Source organism: Hyposmocoma kahamanoa, unplaced genomic scaffold (assembly GCF_003589595.1).
Source record: "Hyposmocoma kahamanoa isolate Upper Pololo Valley unplaced genomic scaffold, ASM358959v1 92, whole genome shotgun sequence".
Lineage (NCBI taxonomy): Eukaryota > Metazoa > Arthropoda > Insecta > Lepidoptera > Cosmopterigidae > Hyposmocoma > Hyposmocoma kahamanoa.
The window spans coordinates 3,145,561-3,165,494 of NW_020654748.1; the positions used below are offsets into that span (position 1 = coordinate 3,145,561).

The window sequence follows — 19,934 nt, forward strand, 5'->3', positions numbered from 1 at the left end:
GGAGAATAGTTGTACCCTGAATAGTGATTGGTACACGACCATTTATTTGCCGGCAGTTATTGACAAACTACGTAAAAATAACCATAAACGCCGTATTATCTTGTACCACGATAATGCTAATTCTCACACGGCCAGACAGACAAATGAATTTTTGAAGGTGAACAACATTGACCTTTTGAGTCATCCCGCGTACAGTCCCGACCTTGTGACTTGTGTGACCTTGTGACTTTTATTTATTTCCAAAAATTAAGAACCAGTTACGAAGAGGCTGTCGAAGAGTATGAAAAATATGTTTCAGAGATTGTCACGGAGGAGTGGCATAATGTTTTCAAAATTGGTTCATTCGTATGAAAAAGTGCGTTAACGCTAACGGAAAATATTTTGAGAAACAATAAATCCATTTCTGACCATTAATAGTGTTTTTTCTTATTCATTCCGGAAACTTATAGTGCGCCTCACGTAAATAAACATTTGTACGCATTACTATTGGAACGATCCAAATTCTTAAATGACCAGCTTCACGTGCTTTTGATTATATTTCCAATATAAACTATTATAATATATTTTTCCAATGTAAACTAATACTTCCCTTATTTTTTTCTATCTTCTAAGACTAATACCATGCAATAAAAGTAAAAATCATTATAAAAGTAATTCTTTGTAAATTCTGCATTATTAGGTTGCGTGCTATGAAATGTAAACGTTCACACGTTTTCGCATATATGTAAATATTACATATTTCAAAAATACGGACATTGTGTTCAAACATATCTACCATTTCAAAATATATATATATATTTTTATTTCAGAGAAAAGTAAACCAACTAAAATACGTGAAAAACATACAATCTGGTGATTTTTTTTACATACATGATGGAACGGATCGACCGATAAAGCCGAAAACTGTGAAGAGACATAAATATGTACTTAATTGTAATGAAAATTTTTTCGTCTAAGTGTAATAGTTTCTGAGTTATTCAATGACAAAGATTTGCTTGAAATATCTTTGTAGTCTTAAAATCATTAGCTGTTTGGAGGCGAAACTCAATACTCAAGGCAAAAACTTTTGTACTTTTAATAGGTCATTGACATCCAACGCTGTTCAGCAAATACCAAATAACCCCATTGTAATGGATATGAATTTAATATATTTTTATAGTTTCAGGAAAAAAAGACAATGAAATAGGTACAGTACGTACATACCGCATCGTTTTATTAAATACAATATTTTCGTTCCCGTAGTTAAACTCCTAGATGCCAAGCCATCATAAAAATGTTTTTATCATCTGTGATTTATAAAATAAACGAAAAAAAAGAGAAGCGTCAAATCGACAAATCGTCAATAAATTAAAAAATCCACGTTATTAACCTTTAGTTTCCTGCTTTATTAAAATAAATATTAAAATGCTAAATCCTTGAGTTGTAAGCCGTATTTCGATAGTCGTAATAACAGTTGCTAGTGGCGGGAGAAAAGTAACCAAACATGGCAAGGTCGCCGAAGGATGATCCCATATACAATGACATGCAGTGGAACTACCGAGCGGAGGCAGCTGAAAACTGCGCACCTGGCGTCTTGAATGAGAGGAAACAGCCGCCGATCTCATCAAACAGCGGCGTCATGAATGATAACAGCGTGTACACAAACGCCAATTTTCCTAATGATGTTTATTTAGGGAAACATGCGTTCAATGTGCAAGCGTGCGACACAGCTGCCACCGGAGATGATAAGGTTCCCTTTAATAACATGCCGAACGTGAACAGAGTGAACCGGCAGAACTTCGGCAACGCAATGCTCAACCTCGGCAACGGACAGCTCGTGCGGGTGTTCTACGACGAGAACAACCAGCAGCTCATCTTCCCTGTGTCTGAGCAGTACGACCCCTTCAACCATAACCAATGGCTGCGCGACATGCCTCTGCAATCACCCCAGCCTTCACACATGTTCACCCTTAACCAAGACTACAGCATGAACAATAATGTCCATGTGCAACCTCCTACTGCTATTCCAAACAACACTTTCAACCAAGACAACTCTCAAAATGTCCCAACATCTAACTTTTTGAAGGAAGTGCTTGGAAATTGGGAGCCTAATTCTAGTGGAACTTATTCACCATTTGGACAAAACTATCCATTAAACCACCCCGATGCCCCAAGCTTCAACTTGCATCCTACACCTGTGATTGATCCTATCAATCCAGTGTTGAAGCCTGAAAATTCTCCAAAGAGAAATGAGAACAGCCCTCTAGCTGACACAAGCAACAAGAAACGCATAGTCGCTGAAGTGAAACCTATGCGCCCCACTTACTCTGATGTACTAGCCAAAAATATGAAGAACAACACACAGAGTGAAGCTGCCCGTAAAGCTAAGCCTCAGAATTTTGAGACTAAACCTGTGAGTAATAAGACCAGTAAACCAGAGAAGCCGTTCACCAATCTAAAGCATGATGAAAGCAAAACTAAAAGTGAAAAGAAGCTGCACACAAACACCATATCATCTGGCAGTGAATCTGGGGACATCAACATTGATGACATTGATAAGCACCAGAAGCCGAGCAAAAAAACCAAAAATAGAAAAAGCAATATATCACGTAAGTGGTCCTCTCTTGATGATATTGCTAATGAGGAGGAAATTGGGTACACTAGTAATGAGAGTCAGTTCGTCTTCATTGAGACACATGCAGAAAAACCATTGAAAAAGGAAAAAAAATGTGACGGTAACAAATCAAAGAGCTTTGATAAAAGTTCTACATTGGAAGACGATTTTAAGTTAGATGATGAAGACCACCAATCCCAATTTGTATATCAAGATGGGCAAGCAGAGACGAAATCTAGGCGGAAAAAAGATCGTAACCATCACAAGGCTGCCAAACCATCTCAGGATAAGAAGAAGGTGGCTCAAACTAAATTTAGGAGGAATAAACCTGGCTACATTGGGCTTGCACAGAACTATTTTGAGCACTGGGTAGAAGTGACTTGGAAGGCAGTCATCTGGTTCTTTTACTTGCTGTCAGATATCTGTCGAATGAGTGCACATCTTACGTTTGACCTGTAAGTGTTCCTAATGCCAATTCTGTAAAATTTCTGTTATATATTTTATTGCATCAGGCCTATACTTATAATGATATCAAATGCTATTTTCCTTATGGATTTTATTAGTTCGTCCATGATTTTATTATATACATTTGCCTCAACACTTGCTTGTTTTCCTTTTTTTGCAAACTAAGAAATCTAAATCAATTTTACATTCAGTTTTATAGGTTTTGTCTGTATGCTTTATAATGCATGTTGTAGGACAAACTTGAGTCTGTATAAATCAAATAAAAAGTAAGAAACTCAAAAACGTACTTATAGCTACCGAACTGACTGGTAATCCCCATTATTTTCATTATTGAACTAGAAACACAATGATGTTAGAAAGATTTAACATTAATTTATATTCAACTTTTGCATATACAAACTGCATTTTGACAATTGTTGATAAACATATCAAAAGTCATTTGTTTACATAATTTTTAGTTCTAGTGTTGTTTGCATAATTTTTAGCATAACTATATAGCAAAACAGTCATAAAGATAAATTGCAAGTACATAAAAAGTTGGACAAAAAATTTAAGACTTATGTGTACAATTTTGCCCCTCAGATGTACATCGGTGTTCACGCAAACATATGTGAGCTCGCAGGCAGTTTGGCGCAGTAGCAAGGAATATCTATCAAAGATAACACATAACAAATATCTGCAATACATAGACAGAAAGTTTGGACACACTCGCTTCGGATTTTGGAGAAAAGTTAAATGGTTTAAAAAAGGTATAAGGCTTACTATTATCTTATTGTTAAGACTTAACTGTAGGCAATAAATTTATAGCTTCATAACATTATCAACCTCAATCTTCGAAAAACAAATTTACACACATTAGAGAAGATTATGGCTATAGATAACTCTCTGTACAATGATTTGGTAGCAGTAGAAATTCTTTTGAAAATGTTTATTCAGGAAAGTAATGCCATCATACCTATTTCTGTTATCAAGCAGTAACTTGAGCATTACTGCTTTCCAGTTTTGAATAGTAAGGGTGCTGGTGAAACTACAAGCACTTAAGATTTGCCAACTTTTTTTTATGCATATAGTTTCAGGTGGTGATAAGAACAAGTCGTGCGCCTGCTGGTCAACGACACGCTTATCTATAGTTGCAGTGTCACCCAAGGCTTTAAATCGCAAAGAACTTAGGGGCACTGCCGCTGCGCCTGCCACACTAGGACATAAGTTGACAAGTCCCATGTGCCTGTAATTTCACCCTTACTCTAACCCTCAAAGTTAAAAATATATAAAAAATATAGAATGCAGAATCCAATTTTCACTAACCAAATGATAATAGCTTGTGAATACCATCATGTTATGTAATACCATCGAGTATATAACCAGCAATAGAGACGAAATGAGGGCCGCCCATCCCTGGCAACTCATCAGGTAAATGAGCCTAATATCCCTTTTAAATATCAATTCTCATTTGTGCTGAATCACAAATTAGAAAACTGGTAAATAGTACAGCGCCAACAACTGACCTGTGTGTACGTCTCCATATATTCCAAAAATATTCCGTATTTATTGTAATAAAGATAAAAGAGATAATATATCTAACAATGGTTCCATTGGGTAGTGTGGACAAAACAGCAAAACATCTAATTACAAAACAAATGGAACCACATTTCAATGGTAATTAAATATGTAATTTTGCAATTTCCGTCCATTATAGCAAAGCTCAAGTTGAACTGGTCGATTTGAAGTGAAACAATTGACGGCTGCCGTCAATTGTTTTGAATTCGGACTGGCCAATCGGAGCGCAGTTGTCACAGTAATGATATGGCAGAATAGTTTTCAAACAAATTAAATGACATTTCATCTCTGTTTCTGGTTATATACTTGATGTGTAATACACATATTTAATGGTTTCTTTCTATTAATTTATTTTGCGATTAAAGTGCTTTTTAATCTTAAAAATAATTCAATCATGCATAGCAAATGTGCCTTATGTATAATAACAAAAGAAAAAAACAAAAATTATTAAATGGCTTTTATTGTTTACAGAAGCAGAGGTAGATAATGGAAGCGATTCAACAAAGCTAAATGCCAACATTCCCTTGCCGGCGACAGGGGAAGAAGCTATGAAACGTCTTCTGGCTTGCAAAGGGAAAGATCCTTATAGGTTTGTTATCCAGGTTTTAATACATAACATCACATACATTTTCCATTGGTGTAGGCAGGGTATGTTTGCTATATTCCTGTCATACTACTTTCACTTCTATGTGCGATAGTAATTTGATAGGTATGTTATTTATTAACCATTTCTAGTATTAGTTACCTCATATATTTGATATAAACCAACATTATATGAACGAAATTGAGAGTTCAATTGTGTTGTATGAATTTTCAGTTTCAAAATGCACCTTAATGTTAATAGATTGATCGGGGATAGTGCAAATCCGCGTATGTAGTATTGGTAAAAAGCACGTATCAGCACCAAACCGAATTTCACAGGAGAGGGCTTAACTTTTGTTATTTCAATTGCTACGACTCTCATTTTTGCACAATAAGCATTAATTTATGTTATCTACGGATGGATAACAATAGATTCCCGTAAATCACGCTAATTTTGTTGCCACGAAATTTACAGGGATTTGACCTGGTGACTAAATTACCTAAATGGGGACTCATAATCAAATGCTAGTTACCCGTAATTGCACCCGTCGTGATGTTTATTAAATGTTCAGATAATTTTTAATTCCTTGACTACTCAGATCGTTGCTGGTGACTGTACCACTATGTCAGCCTGTCCACTATTAACAGCTTGTTTTAATAAAACGCCTGCCAATTTTCTCCAGCGACGTAATCCGACTCATAGCGGTTTCCTAAGCTCGTACAAAATACCAATATAACACATACTATCTCTTTCATTGCAATGACGAAAACCCTTTCGGTACAACCCGTCTCTTTCTTTCGTCGCTATACTCACCGTGTGGTCTTTTTGAAGTCGCGACACCTGGAATATTTTTATTTTCATTTTTAATAGTCTATAAGACCTCATATGGCTTTTAGTTATGCGGAAGCATAACAGTGAAAGTGTTTAGTCAATCACTTTGGCAAAAAATATATAGTAAAATTCAGGATATACACTGATTACCTACGGTAGAAAAAAATAACAACCATACCCATTGACTTATAAATAAATGGACGACGGGTCTAATACAAAAACCACGATAACAATGTCCCAAGTTAACCTATTTAAACGTAGTGACATGTAAAGGAATATGAAAAAGCTAAAACGTTGAATTTAAATTGTAATGTCATCGCAGTACTGTCTAATTTTACTTGCTTCGCTGTCAGTCGAACAAACGAAGACTAAAGCGTGAATGACGCTCTGTATACGACTTTAACGCCCTATGAGTTCGGACACTTTTTAGCGCGGACCCGACTTCCATATAACTGTAAGTCAATGACCATACCTCAAAACTTTACAAGAAAAGTTCAATAGGTACTTTACATATGCTAATGATTTATTTTATATCAACTGAACGAAATAGAAAACGGATGAGTCGATTTACTCTAGATCTCATGATGTTAAAGGCGCATTTATTCGATATGAATTTCATCGCGCCCACCTCGCGCGGCCTCCGCTCAGTTACCACCCCTTCATGTACATTAATGACGAATCTGAATTCTATTTACTAGGCGACAACATTTATATTCCTCTGAAGAAACCTACCGCCGCCCGGCCGCCGCGCGGCTTTCTATTCTATATCTATCTAGATTTCTTCACCACGCGGTAGATTTCTTCAGAGGAATTTAAATGTTGTTGCCTAGTACATAGAATTTAGATTCATCATTAATGTACATGAAGGCGTGCTAACTGAACGGCGGCTGCGCGGGGTGAGCGCGATGAAATTCGTGTCTATTAAATGCGCCCTTAACATCATGAGATCTAGAGTAAATCTGCTCATCCGAAGAACAGAGTCCAATGTGATTTTATAGCGAAAAGGGAATAAGTACGTTACGAGAATAATTTCGATATTCAAGCTAAGGCCTATGTAAATGAGTTTTGGAAATTTTATATATCTTATTTCGATCGATCTGGCATGCACAGCGAAGAAGAAGGAACGAAACGTACTATGTCCTGAGAACAAGTAGTCTTGCACATAGATCTTTGTTCTACGGATGAGTCGAAATGTCGAAAATAATATTTATAGAAAAAAAACACCAGTAATAATGTTGTACCAGGGCGTTAAGATAATAATAATAACTTTATTGATATCCATTACAAATACCATAGAAATAATTGCTATAGTAATTAGTTATTGATTAATTGCTGACCAGACAGGCAAAATCCAGACCCCACAAAAGGATTTAACTTGTGTTAGCAAATAGTAGGTACTGTTGCCGCCAACGCGGACAACCATCGATCGAAAATTAACTCTGTAATCCCAAAACTAGTACACAAATACGATACTATAATTATTAACCAGACTCTGAAATGCCAAGAACATGTTCATTCAAGTTTTAAGACTTAAATTCAACTATACGCTTGCGTTAAGAACGGTCCAAAGTGTAAATTGTACCATTTTCAACACGTAATTTTCCTTTACAAAATCGTATACTTTTTCTTTTGGGTTTCAAATGTACATTATGTATATTTATACATTTTTTTTATATAATACCAAGTGGCGGGACGAACAAGTCGTGGACCTGATGGTAAGCGACATGCCTGTCCATAACAGTTGCACTGTGCCACTCAAAACTATAAACGCAAAGTTCGGAGGGGCACTGTCATTGCACCCGTCACCCTGAGACATAAGTTGACAAGTCCCATGGGCCTGTAATGTCACTTAAACACACAATTAAATTAAACCACGACAATAATAAAAACAATTACATTATTTCTAATATTTTTCATTCATAGATATATATTATTACATAACTTTATTGGCAGTACTAAAAATGCTGATATGATAGATATGGGATTATAGCGACTTATCCTATCTCTGTATTGCTCGAACATGACATAAAAGAATCCCCCCTGTTAATACCGCAACCTAATTTAAACAGTTTTGATATTGTTCCTAAACAAAACGAGGCGGGAGCAATAGAGTGCTTTACGCACACTCTGTCGCGCGTGATTTTATTTATTTATTAATTTTGTTTAGATACAATAATCGTACGCGATTGAGCGTGCGTGTAAAGATGTTGGAAGGAAAAGGGAAAGACTGCGCGGTTGTACTCGTTAGGCTCTATTTATATTGCTGCGAACGGGAATGGAAGCGAACCATAAAGTTCATTATCCTATATCATTATCATGCTATACCCAAAAACACGTATTTCTTATTTTCGATGAATTTAGGTATAACATGTTAATACAATAATGTTATACCCATTGTGGCCATGGTGGCCTTATTCAGGCCAGCCTTTTAACAACAGAACAGCAATCAACATATTGTCTTCACCACAAAATACAGCTAAGAGACAAGACTAATAGAAAAGACATTCTTATTCGCAATTGGCGTAAATTCCTATTCTCTTAGACGTTAGATCAAAACAACCGACAATTTTTCCCGTACGCGCATTATTACACACTCGTTTAAAGTTAGCAGTCTAATTAGCAGAGTATCATGTTGACTCCCAGAGTTAATTACATCGCAGTTATTTATTAAAATTAGCTATGAATTAACTGTTTACAGGGCTGACAACAGTATCTGTTATTCAGAGCCTGGTGTATATAATATTGGCGTAATGTTTAAGAGAAACTTATTTTTAGTATAGTACTTGACATTTCGATCAGTATGATGTATATTTTTTATTAGTTATATTCATAAACATAAAATAAATTATGGGACAATTAATGCATAATACTGATTTTTTGTTTTGTGTGCAGTCAGACCTAAGATAAGAGCTGTGGGTCTCTGGATAGTTTAATTTACAATACATTTATTTGTGAAAACAAGTTGTATAGAAGTTGACATGTACAACATAAGTTTTTTAAAAATAATATCAATAATATCACATAAGCGTACACACATGGATTTCATAAATGAGTAAGTAATTAAAACACGGTGATAGTTAAAACGGCATAACAACTAAATTGAGATTTTTTTTACGAAAAAACATTGCAATCAGATCTGAGCTAGGTGCTGTGGTTCTCGAGATCGAGGACTGGTGCCGGTATCCAGCGTAGACAGTAACACACCCTTATTATTTTTAATTGAAATCTACCCTAAAGGTTAACTCACGTTTTAAGTCGAATTTTCGCTCGACGTGTTTCGGACCAGTCCGTGGAGTTCATCTACGGAACTACTGCCATCTTACCTATTTCTACCACCAAGCAGTAATATGAGCATTATTGCATTTCGCTTTGAAAGCGTAAGGTGCAGGTGAAATTACAGGCACATGGGACTTGTCAACTTATGTCTCAGGGTGACGGGCGCAGTGGCAGCGCCCTTGAGATCTTTGCGATTTAAACTCCGATTGGCACTGCAACTGTTATGGACAGGCGTGTAGTTTACCATCAGGCGCACGACTTGTTCGTCCCGTCACTTGATATTGTAAAAAAATAAAAGTAAACATTTATCTAAATATCAACAACTGATGAAGCTTTAACCTAAAACAGTAAATAAATCACCCCAATCTATAATAGTATTTGAATACTTTGAATAACTATGTCCCAGGAACGCGACAACATTTAGTGATATAGTATAATTTTCTGTTTGTGTTGAAATTCTCTGTCAATTTATCAAGGGTTGATTTTCAAAATTGACAGGTAAGACACAAAAGTGAGATGGCCTTTCTAATTGTGAACAGTATACTGGGTGTGAGCGTGACATGCACAGACGAGGAGATAAAGCGGTACTACCGGCGGCAGGCGTTCCTTGTGCATCCTGATAAGAACCAACAGCCAGGCGCTGAGGAAGCCTTTAAGATCCTGCAGCACGCTTTCGACCTCATCGGCGAGCCGGTAAGTTATGAATTTTGTAGAGTTAAAAAGTTTTAGAGCTCCTTGAGAAAGAGTTCGTCCAGGGAAGGACTGCCACCTTACATTCTGCCGCCAGAACAACTGTTCTAAATTCAGTTTTAAAACTTAATTGTAACCAAAATGGAATTTTAAAACAAGACCTAAATATTTTAAAACCTAAAACATGCTAATCTTGAAAAGATTTTCGAAATTTCGCTTGTACCCTTTCTACAAAACATCGACGATGTGAGTAGCAATAAAATATCTACCTTCGACGTGTTCGAGCCAAACCAGGTGCACAGCTAAGCCTGCTATTCTTCTTCTTCTTATCGTATCGATGGCGTAAGGTACTCGCTTATTGTTGCCCAAGGTACACCAGAAAAGGAATGGTACGTCTTGAGGGGAGGCTCCTTTCGTCAACACCGGCCTGCAGCCTGCTCTATAAAAAAAGTTCTTACTGAGGTGTCGTTCCAGGAGCGTCGCGATGCGTACGAGAGACGCGCGCAGGAGTCGCGGCACGTCGAGGCCGCGTGGTCCGAACTCAGTCATCTGCTGGCGCAATTACATGACAAGATGGAGTTCGCCGCCAACACCATCCGGTAAACATTCAATCTACTCTCTCTCTCTCTCTCTCATTTGCTTTACAAAGACAGAGTCTAGCTCAGTTCTAAGAGCGGCAGCCCGGGAGTGGCAACAGATGCTGGTTCGAATAAAGTCATATTAAAGGAAACTTTCTTTGTATTATTGTTCGATCGATGAATCAATCATACTAACAATGTAGTGGAGTACATTTACAAAAAAAATATTAATATCATGGTAAAATATAAACAAAGAGAAACTGTTGACTTAATCCACAATATTCTAAACTATGCCCAAGTTCAGTAACTTGGGCATAGTTTATTAGTTTTAGAGCAGTCTCTATGCAGTTCTATTTTAATTCACACATTACACTTATTTTCGAATATTGTGCATAATTTTACATATTTCTTTTACTGTATACATTTACTTTCAACTGGACTGGGTTAAACCAAGGCAAAATGACGAGGTGGAATATAATAAAGAAATCAAAAACAAAAATATTTTAAAAATAAACAGATGATTTCTACCACTACTCTACCCAAATGTGTTATATAAGGTTATAAACAAAAAATTAACCTTGAACGAAGCAGTACATTCTTACTTACTAGTAAGTTTACTTTGTGGAGACGGGAATTAACCCTGTTTTTCAGGATAAAACGGGAGGAACAACCAATGTAACTTGACAACGTTTTAAGCATATCTTTCTCGACTGTGTTTATTATGTATATTTGATATATTGTTGTATGTAGTTGCACGAATTGCGGCCGACGGCACAAGAGGGTCTTAACCGACCGACCGTGCTACGCTGCGAGGTACTGCGTGCAATGCAAGATACGGCACTCCGCGAAAGAGGTAACCTCACATACACTATACTATAACAATAAACAATATTATCATAATTTGTCCGCAGCCGCCTGGAATACGCATCGCAGGTCTGGAGCCCCCAACACCTTACCTACATATCGCGTATTGAAAATGTGCAAAAAAGATTATTAAGTTTTTATGTTTTCGAACTAAGGTGCAGTACGAGTCAAACCGGTATCTTGATAGACGTAAGAAACATCATGTTTTGCCACTACAAGTTCGACGACGTCAGATAGCACACTGAGGGTCCTATTCTAGAACTCTTCTCAATGCTCAAGTCAGGATTTGATTCGAACCATACGGTTTAATGCACTCGAAATCATACTCAAGTCCCTGCCATTAGGGCCGTATTTCCAGTTATGTGTTTCAATTGCAATCATGCCTTGAGCATTGAGTAGAGTTCTACAATACGACCCCTAGTATTTTTGCGAAAAACTGCTACTGGTGCCGCGGACTCCCCGGAACTTGTGTCCAAGATTTCTCTTAGAGCCTCTACAAAGTCCTTTAGGTTTAATTCACTTTAGTGCGTACATATGGCATCTTCGAATTTTCGGCGGAATGCATATCTCTTACGTGCGAGTAATAGCTTCAATGAATGTCGAATCAGGTGGATATTGACCTTTTTAACACAAGTGTTGCATCGGTGAAGCGTCTTGTTAGTAAAGTCTGTTCCAATCCATTTTGAACAAACAGTAAACAAACCTGTTTGGTTAAAATTCTAAAGCAATCACTCAATAAATCGAAGAAGTAACACTTTGATGACTTTTTCTGTCAATATTTATTTTAATAGCATCGTAAAGTCGTATTTGAAAAATGGTTGTCCAAAAGTGAGGTTATTATTCATCTATAATTCTATGATATTATCTGGCGGAACCGCCAGCTAATTGCTACTTACCGCCTAGTAGCAATGTCAGCATTACTGTGTTCCGGTTTTGGAGTGTAAGAAGGGTGCTGGTGAAATTACAGGCACATGGGACTTGTCAACTTATGTCTCAGGGTGACGGGCGCAGTGACAGTGCCCCTAAGATCTTTGCGATTTAAAGCCCCGATTGGCACCGCAATTGTTATGGACAGGCGTGTAGTTTACCATCAGGCGCACGACTTATGCGTCCCGTTACTTGATATTATAAATAAAACGCACTTCTCCCCTGAAATATCGAAGTGTCTATGAATGACGCTATTCACTTTGCATTAAGTGGTTCCGTTTGCCAGTTGGAATATCTATTTGTACTGTTCAGGGCGACATCTGGGCGGAGTCATCCATGATGGGCCTACTAGTGATGTACTACGCGTGCATGGACGGCGCTGTGTATCAGATCACACAGTGGGCCAGCTGCCAGGTAATACTTTATAGTACTTGTTACGAGGGCGGTAAGTAGGTAATTTCGAATAAAGGGGCATTAATGGCCCGAATGTTAGCAATTGTTTTTCCGCCTGTGTGGCATACAAAGTTTGTTATTCCACTTGCGAGAAACTATTAAAAAATGAATAATGAATGAAGAAAATGTTATAGAATGAGTTTTTTTTTGTCGTTTTTCTTTTACTTTACATACTAATGAAACTAAAAACTTTAAAATGTATGTATGCCATGGTATCTATAAAAATGTATGTACCTTATAAAAATGATAAATGAAATAAAGCAGACGGTTTTTATATTAGTTTTATTAAATATTAATATAATATTTAAATCTAGAAACCCACTGCTTTTTAGGATCGAGGCAAGCTGGCATTTTGTCAAAGCGTAAAAATTAAAAAATAATAGCCGATGTTGCGCACGAGTTTCGACCACATTCCGTCATGTTATTACGGGTTGGGAAGTTCACACATTTTTCAACAGTTGTGAACCTTCTTTGACATGCACGTTTAATCACAGAGAAGTATTGCGGATGGACAAAACGGACTACAAAATGCCTGTTGTTTTTATAAAATTTTTAAGACAAACCAGATTATTTCACCTAAAAGTGATTTTGTATTTGGCAGAAAAAGAACCTGAAGCAGCTGCGGCCTGATTGCCACGTAGTGCAGTACCGCATAGTCCTCGGAAACAAGGCCGCCGGTGCAGATCTGCAGCGACCCAGCACTGGGTAACCACAATACATTGCAGTACTGCGCATAAAATTGCCTCACTTGTATTGAAAACAACTACATCACTAGTATCGCGTCAATTCTCTAAGTAAGGCCCGAGGCCCTTTAGCAGCACGCTAAGGGAGACTTCGGCATCCCTACATGCAAGCGTATCAGTATCCTTAGGCATATCATGGCGTCTTTAAGCATACTCTGCCTGCCTCAACTGGCCCCGCACACACGCAGTCGCGTTCGACGTCCGAAAGCCTGCCGAAGGATCCCGAACGCTGCCGAGGTATTCCGGCTGGGTATCCCTATAGTCTGTCTCTTTTGAAGACTGAGTAAAACGACAGTTTACTGCGTAAAAGCAGAGAACAAATAAGTAATGGAACGGACACTGTCCGCCCCTTCTTAGCTTTAGACACCGCACCACGCCCCGCACATTGACGGAACGAGAACAAGGCTGTCGGCGAGCCGTTTTCGCGCTAAGACGGCTTTGATGTTTGAATATATGTAGTTAATATATTATAACATCATTTTATGTTACTATTTATAATAGTCGTGAATTGTGCTATGTACGGCTGTTTATAATCATCTAAACGGGATAAAGAGAGGAGTTTCTTTCGTTTTTTGAAAGATGAAACGAAGAAAGTAAAAAAGTTATGTCTGAGACTCATTCAGTTATTGTTTTCTTTAGTGCAGAGTAATATATGATACAGATTTATTATACCAATATAATAAGACGCCATAACTTCGTGAGCTAGACAAGGGTTCTAGAATTTTCAATTTGTATTGCCGATAAATATTACGTAGTGAATATACCTAATTATTAACGAGGTAATGATAAAGTTGGACACGCAATTTCAAATAATTTGGTTACCTTACTTAAAGGTACCTGTGCAAAATATAACATTTTAAGTTATTTTTAATATATTTTTTAAACAAATCTTCAATATTATTCTAGTTAGTGAATTAATAAAAAATGTACTATTATATCGATATAAATACGTAATGAACATGTGTAATTATTAGGATTCTATAATAGAATTATAGATAACACATTCGCGTTAGGATTTTCGTTATGTTGCCGCTCTAACCACGTAACGTAATAGTACGAGCAAGTGATAAGTAGGTAACCCTGCCACTTCACGCACACATTCGCGCGTGTGCAGATAGTACCTTGCTGTATGTAGTAGTAGTAGGTAAATAATTTTCGACCATTGTATGGAGTGTCCGGGGTGTGGTAAAAGTGTTACCCGCTTGCAAGCAGCTAATTATTGCAGTCTATAAATATTATATTGAACGCCGACCGACCGTTGGTTACACTTATGAAGTAAATAGGCGAAATTGTTTCATTTGAACCATCATCGGGCCATTATACATCCACTTGCAAAAAGCACGTTCATTTGAATCGTTGATTTTTAAAAATTCATTCACACGTACTCTAAATTTAGAAGTTTGTGAATTAAAATACAAATAGGAGACATATTTAAAAAAATTTCATTTTAATTTATTATATATGACTAAAAATTTATTACAATAACACAATTCGTAATCATTGGAACGTCCATTCACAACTCAGCCATTTTTGGTATAATTTTACCTACTTTCACAATCTATCGATAAAACTGTCGACAACTTCTACATGACTATTTCAAATTTTACGAAACTGGCAACCCTACAAATGTCATTTTACTCCATCTTCGAAAAAGACAGATTTCAAGATTACCGCTGCTTCGTTTTTGTAGCTACGACCATAATCATTAAAATTTCAAGTATAATGTCATACGGTTAAGGTATATTATTATTAGTCACATAAAAATACAATTAATAATATACACACATTCGTGTTTGAGTGATTCATTGTAACATTTGAATTCATGTTTTCGCTCCAGACACGATCCGAACCTGGAAGAATTCCTGAACAACCTGTACAACAAGTCTGGTGTCACGAAGCCGCCGCCAGACGACAAGAAACGCCGCACCAAGAAAACTAAGCCTTAGCTCTTAAAACACAGCATACTTATTTGAATACGCACTATCCGGTTGACCATGCGACTTAGGGAATACATGTTTTTATTAATACGAGTCTAATAGTGTCCTCTAATTAATAAAAACAAATGAAAACAAGGTTTTAAAGAAAACCTACAATACAATAAGTAACAAATCGTAACCTTATTCATAAACATTTTTTTTTCTATATATTCCACAGAAGTCCAGTGTTTTCTAGACATTCCATTCCCGACAAGTTCCTTTGGTTGTCATGATTTGTCCACATTGCAATTTTTTTTTTCGGTCGCGTACACAATTTTATTTGTAAAATACTAGGAACCTCGCAGGAGTATATTACTAACATCATAATTCATCACAACAACTTTTTACAACACATTATGCATGGGTAGTTCATGAACTAACAACTATTAGGAATGAGTTCCTGACACACTGACCGAAACGAACTAGTTCCCTGTGTACAGTCTTTTTATTAACCTGTCTTTTTAGTTCAGTCGGAATGGGACCTGTTTGCGGAGCCACAGACGCGAGGAGATCTTATTAGTTCACCTGTCTTTTTAATTCTTTCAGTTCACAGACGCGAGGCGAGATGAAGCGAACGAGACAATTAATGGACTGTCATGGAAGGCCATGAGAGCTGGCAAAGGTTCAATCGTGCATCTCACTCGAACTTGTACTAAAGGTAGTACAAGTTCGAGTGAGATGCACGATTGAACCTTTGCCAGCTCGTGTCATCAACATAATAATAAAATAGTAAAGAGGGAAAACTATAAAACATTCCTATTTGAATGTAAAAGGCGTTCGTACGAATAATTTTATTCCGTATCCATCAAAGGCCGAAACGGTTCCTTCAGGGGAACACCCTTCCAATTCTCACATCCCACTGAACTAAGGAGCTAAAAGACCTAAAAGACCGAATTAGTTCATTTATTCGAACGAACTAATTGGGATCGTTTCCTCTAAAGACCGAGCAGGCACAAGCCTACAACACATGCAAAATGTACAAAACATGATTGCTGTATGAATTATTACTCGCCTTATGAATTATTTTTAAAGGCAAGTCCATACAGCCAATTTGAGTGAGAGGTTACTGACGATTAAGTAAACGCAGAGACTGGGATTGTTCGACATTACTTACGTACTTTAAAATATTACTGACATAAGTTTTTTATTAAATTAATTAACAATTTTTATTCATACACTGATATTTAGCCCAAGGAATATACAAAATATTTTCCACGATTGTACATTATGACCAATTGCCGAAAGTGACAGATTAGAGAAAATGACGAATTAAAGATTTAGATGGCATTGACGAATTGTTGAAGTTGATCAGTTGACGAAAATAATCTTTTAAGTTTTTGTTGTCTATCTGACACTTTTTAGGTCTGTATTTGTTAGTAAGATAGTTTAAACGTGCATTTGTCCTCTCCGACGACCTCACCCAGCACTCCTTTGTTTTGTTCAGAGTTTAAATACATTTATTTTTTGTACGAAAGTAAATGTGTAAAAAATGTGTGATAAATTATTGATAGTCATGGAACATGAGTTGTTGTTTATGATGTTAGTCCTGCGAGGTTGTTAATATTGTACAAATAACCTTGTATTTCGACTCATCCGTAGTATCTATGTGATCTATGTGTAAGACTACTTGTTCTCAAGACATAGTACGATTCGTTCGTTCTTCTTCGCTGTGGATGTCAGATCGACAGTCGCTCGATTTTATACTTCCGAAATGAAATGAGATATATGAATTCTCAAAACACCTTTACGTAGGCATTAGTTTGAATAAGGAAATTATTCTCGTAACGTACTTATTCTCTTTTCGCAATATAATCACATCGGACTCTGTTCTTCGGATGAATCGATTTGTTTTTATTTTTCTCAAACAAACCACGGGTTCCATGGTCAGTCAGCTGTAGTGTTGGGTTATGTGAAAATTTCAATTTTCAAAAAAATCATATTTTTCAGAAAAATAAACATTTCCGGACATTTATATTTGTAATCCGGAAATTTATATTTATAATCCGGATATTTTTCCATATTTTTCCACTTTTGACGTTGACACCTGTCAAAAATTGAAGTTACTGAATGAATACGATGGAACCATTATGAAGGCTTATTTCGCTGTTGCCCAATCATTTCAAATCTAATTTCTCTCTAACTTACTTTTAACTATACAATTTCATTTTATGATTCACGATACATAAAACTTCAAAAGATATTATTTCAAAACGAAAAACATATCAGGAGCCTTCGAATTGTCTTTTTCCTATTTTTCTGAAATTATTCTAGAAAAATTTCCACACTAGTCAGCTGCGATCATGGGGCCTGTAAAGATCTCATAGACGTTTAAAATATGTTGAAACGAGTAACCAATAGTTTCCCTTTAGCAGTTTCTGTACAGCCATTGTACTATTGTAAAAACATGTATTCTATAAAACCGCACCGCTAATCTGTGAGAACATGCCTTTAAAATAGAAAAAAAAGATAATTATTGAAAGATTGACTAATTAGAAGCTAAATAGATAAATAAATACAATATTATACAGTTCTACTAAGCAAGGAAACGTCTGAACAGGCACTTGAACGAGTTAAGTAAGAGATTAGATATTGGTCGTTTTTAAATCGCTGACGTAGTGCTTCGTGAATCAAGAGTAAGTTGATTGACTAATTAACGTTTAATTTGTTAACTAAATCTGTTTGGACAAATTTGGAATAGATTATGAAATGTTCAATTGCATTTTCAAATCTGAACATGGTGAGTAAACAATGAAAGATTCTTTTGTGGAATTATGTTATAAAAATTAATGCACGAAATGTTTGATGTTAAATCAAGCTAATCTTGTTAATTTTTGTTAAATTTTTGACAAAAACGCTTGTCCTCCGAGTGTTTAAATAATAACAGTTTAATATGTAACGAAAAAAAATTTTTTTTTTTAATTTTTAATGTCGCGTAGTTAACGCTTGTTCAGTTAATTTTAATTAGTATTTGTGTCGAATTGTCGCTGATTAACTTTTTATATTGTGCTGGATAGAACTTGTCGGGGTTGTTTTCCGTTTAGTTCTACAAACTTTACACCCTGTAGGGACACGTACAGACGGGCGGACACTTCGTCCATCTATTTCTATAAGCAATAATTATTGTTGAATTTAAATTGTGTACAAATAATGTAGTAGCGAGTAAAGAGATTTTTAATAAAAGTCCGAGAGAGGCGAATTTAAAAGAGCTAAGTGTATCGGAAGGATGGCCCGTAGGCACAGACGGAATAACCTAACATGTCTTTGGAGACTGTCTTTCAATTCTTCGTTACAATAGATTAGACCTAGTGAGCAAAGAGATACGATTTTTTTTAACGCGAACGAATAATACTTTCTTGACAATGACAAACGTTTGAGAATAATTATTAAGACAAAGATCGAAAACTTAGAAAACATTCCTTCGATCCGGCTGGATTCGAACCAACGTCTTCCAGCAAACCGTGCCAGACGCTATGCCAACTAGCCACGGAACGAACTAACTGACCTTACGAATTTTTCTATTTTCCTCTTTTAGTTTTTAACGACTTTTTAAAAACCAATATTACTACTTGACAGCAGAAATAGGTGGTAATATTTCCCAGGACGAACTCTTTCACATGGAGCTCTACTGCTGCAACAATATACCCGTTTACAGTTATTGCAAAACCCTATATAATACCGGATAATTGCCATAAGGTCGGTGAAACCGTTTCTTGAAAATTCACGTATAATTTATACCGGTATTATCTGAAGTACCGGTGCTGTAGCAAGTTTAGTGGTACTGGTTCCTGAAAATGCAGATATTCCAAGTCCGGATACGAACGTAACTCATTGGATAGAATCATTTTGACATGAGCTAGAGATGTAAGATGCTAAACCAATAATACGTTGCCGTGAAAAACTTACCTACTCCGAGTTACCTCTCAACAACAAAGAACAAAGTTAGTTACGAGTAAATGTGATGATACCTACATTTCGCGCGCTAGGTCTTACTCTTCGTGCTTGCCCTGTGTACCATAGCTAACAAAAAACATAGCCTATGGGAGAGTAAAAAGAATTAAGTCTTATGTAAAAGAAATTTTACTTTTAAGAGCAGCGGGCTGCTTTTTCTTGAATTAAAAAAATACTCTTTTTACATTTAGAAATCTACGTTTTCATCTACGCCGCATAGTACAATTTGTTTGCATTCATGAAAATTAGAATTAATAGAATTAATCATGGTTTCGTTTTTGCAAAATGTAGAGAATTTGAATATATCATTAACACGCAAGGTGCCAAAGGTACCACCAATGGTATTATATGACCATAATAACTAGTGGAAACATCAATCAAGTCACACTTCGTTTGAACAGGACGCAAAAGCGTGAAACGGTAGCTGGTGAGTGGCGATCTAAAATGTTC

The 19,934-nt window shown here is 36.4% G+C and overlaps 1 protein-coding gene across 1 annotated transcript; it reads left to right on the plus strand.

The window, feature by feature from the left end:
* Positions 1-1,382: 1,382 nt before the first annotated feature.
* On the plus strand, positions 1,383-16,132 carry LOC113236542. The gene is made up of 9 exons (XM_026472659.1): positions 1,383-3,048; positions 3,641-3,807; positions 5,087-5,204; positions 9,845-9,998; positions 10,470-10,594; positions 11,324-11,426; positions 12,677-12,778; positions 13,419-13,522; positions 15,398-16,132. The coding sequence occupies exons 1-9, from the start codon at positions 1,484-1,486 to the stop codon at positions 15,504-15,506; spliced, it is 2,547 nt and encodes an 848-aa protein (XP_026328444.1). The 5' UTR covers positions 1,383-1,483; the 3' UTR covers positions 15,507-16,132.
* The last annotated feature ends 3,802 nt before the right edge of the window (positions 16,133-19,934 follow it).

Bases quoted from the DNA above. Each gene is read 5' to 3' on its own strand.
- LOC113236542 (XM_026472659.1), top strand. From the start codon at position 1,484: ATGGCAAGGTCGCCGAAGGATGATCCCATATACAATGACATGCAGTGG. The intron at 10,595-11,323 runs GTAAACATTCAA...TGTTGTATGTAG, and splicing joins TTCGCCGCCAACACCATCCG to TTGCACGAATTGCGGCCGAC. The intron at 13,523-15,397 runs GTAACCACAATA...TTTTCGCTCCAG, and splicing joins CTGCAGCGACCCAGCACTGG to ACACGATCCGAACCTGGAAG.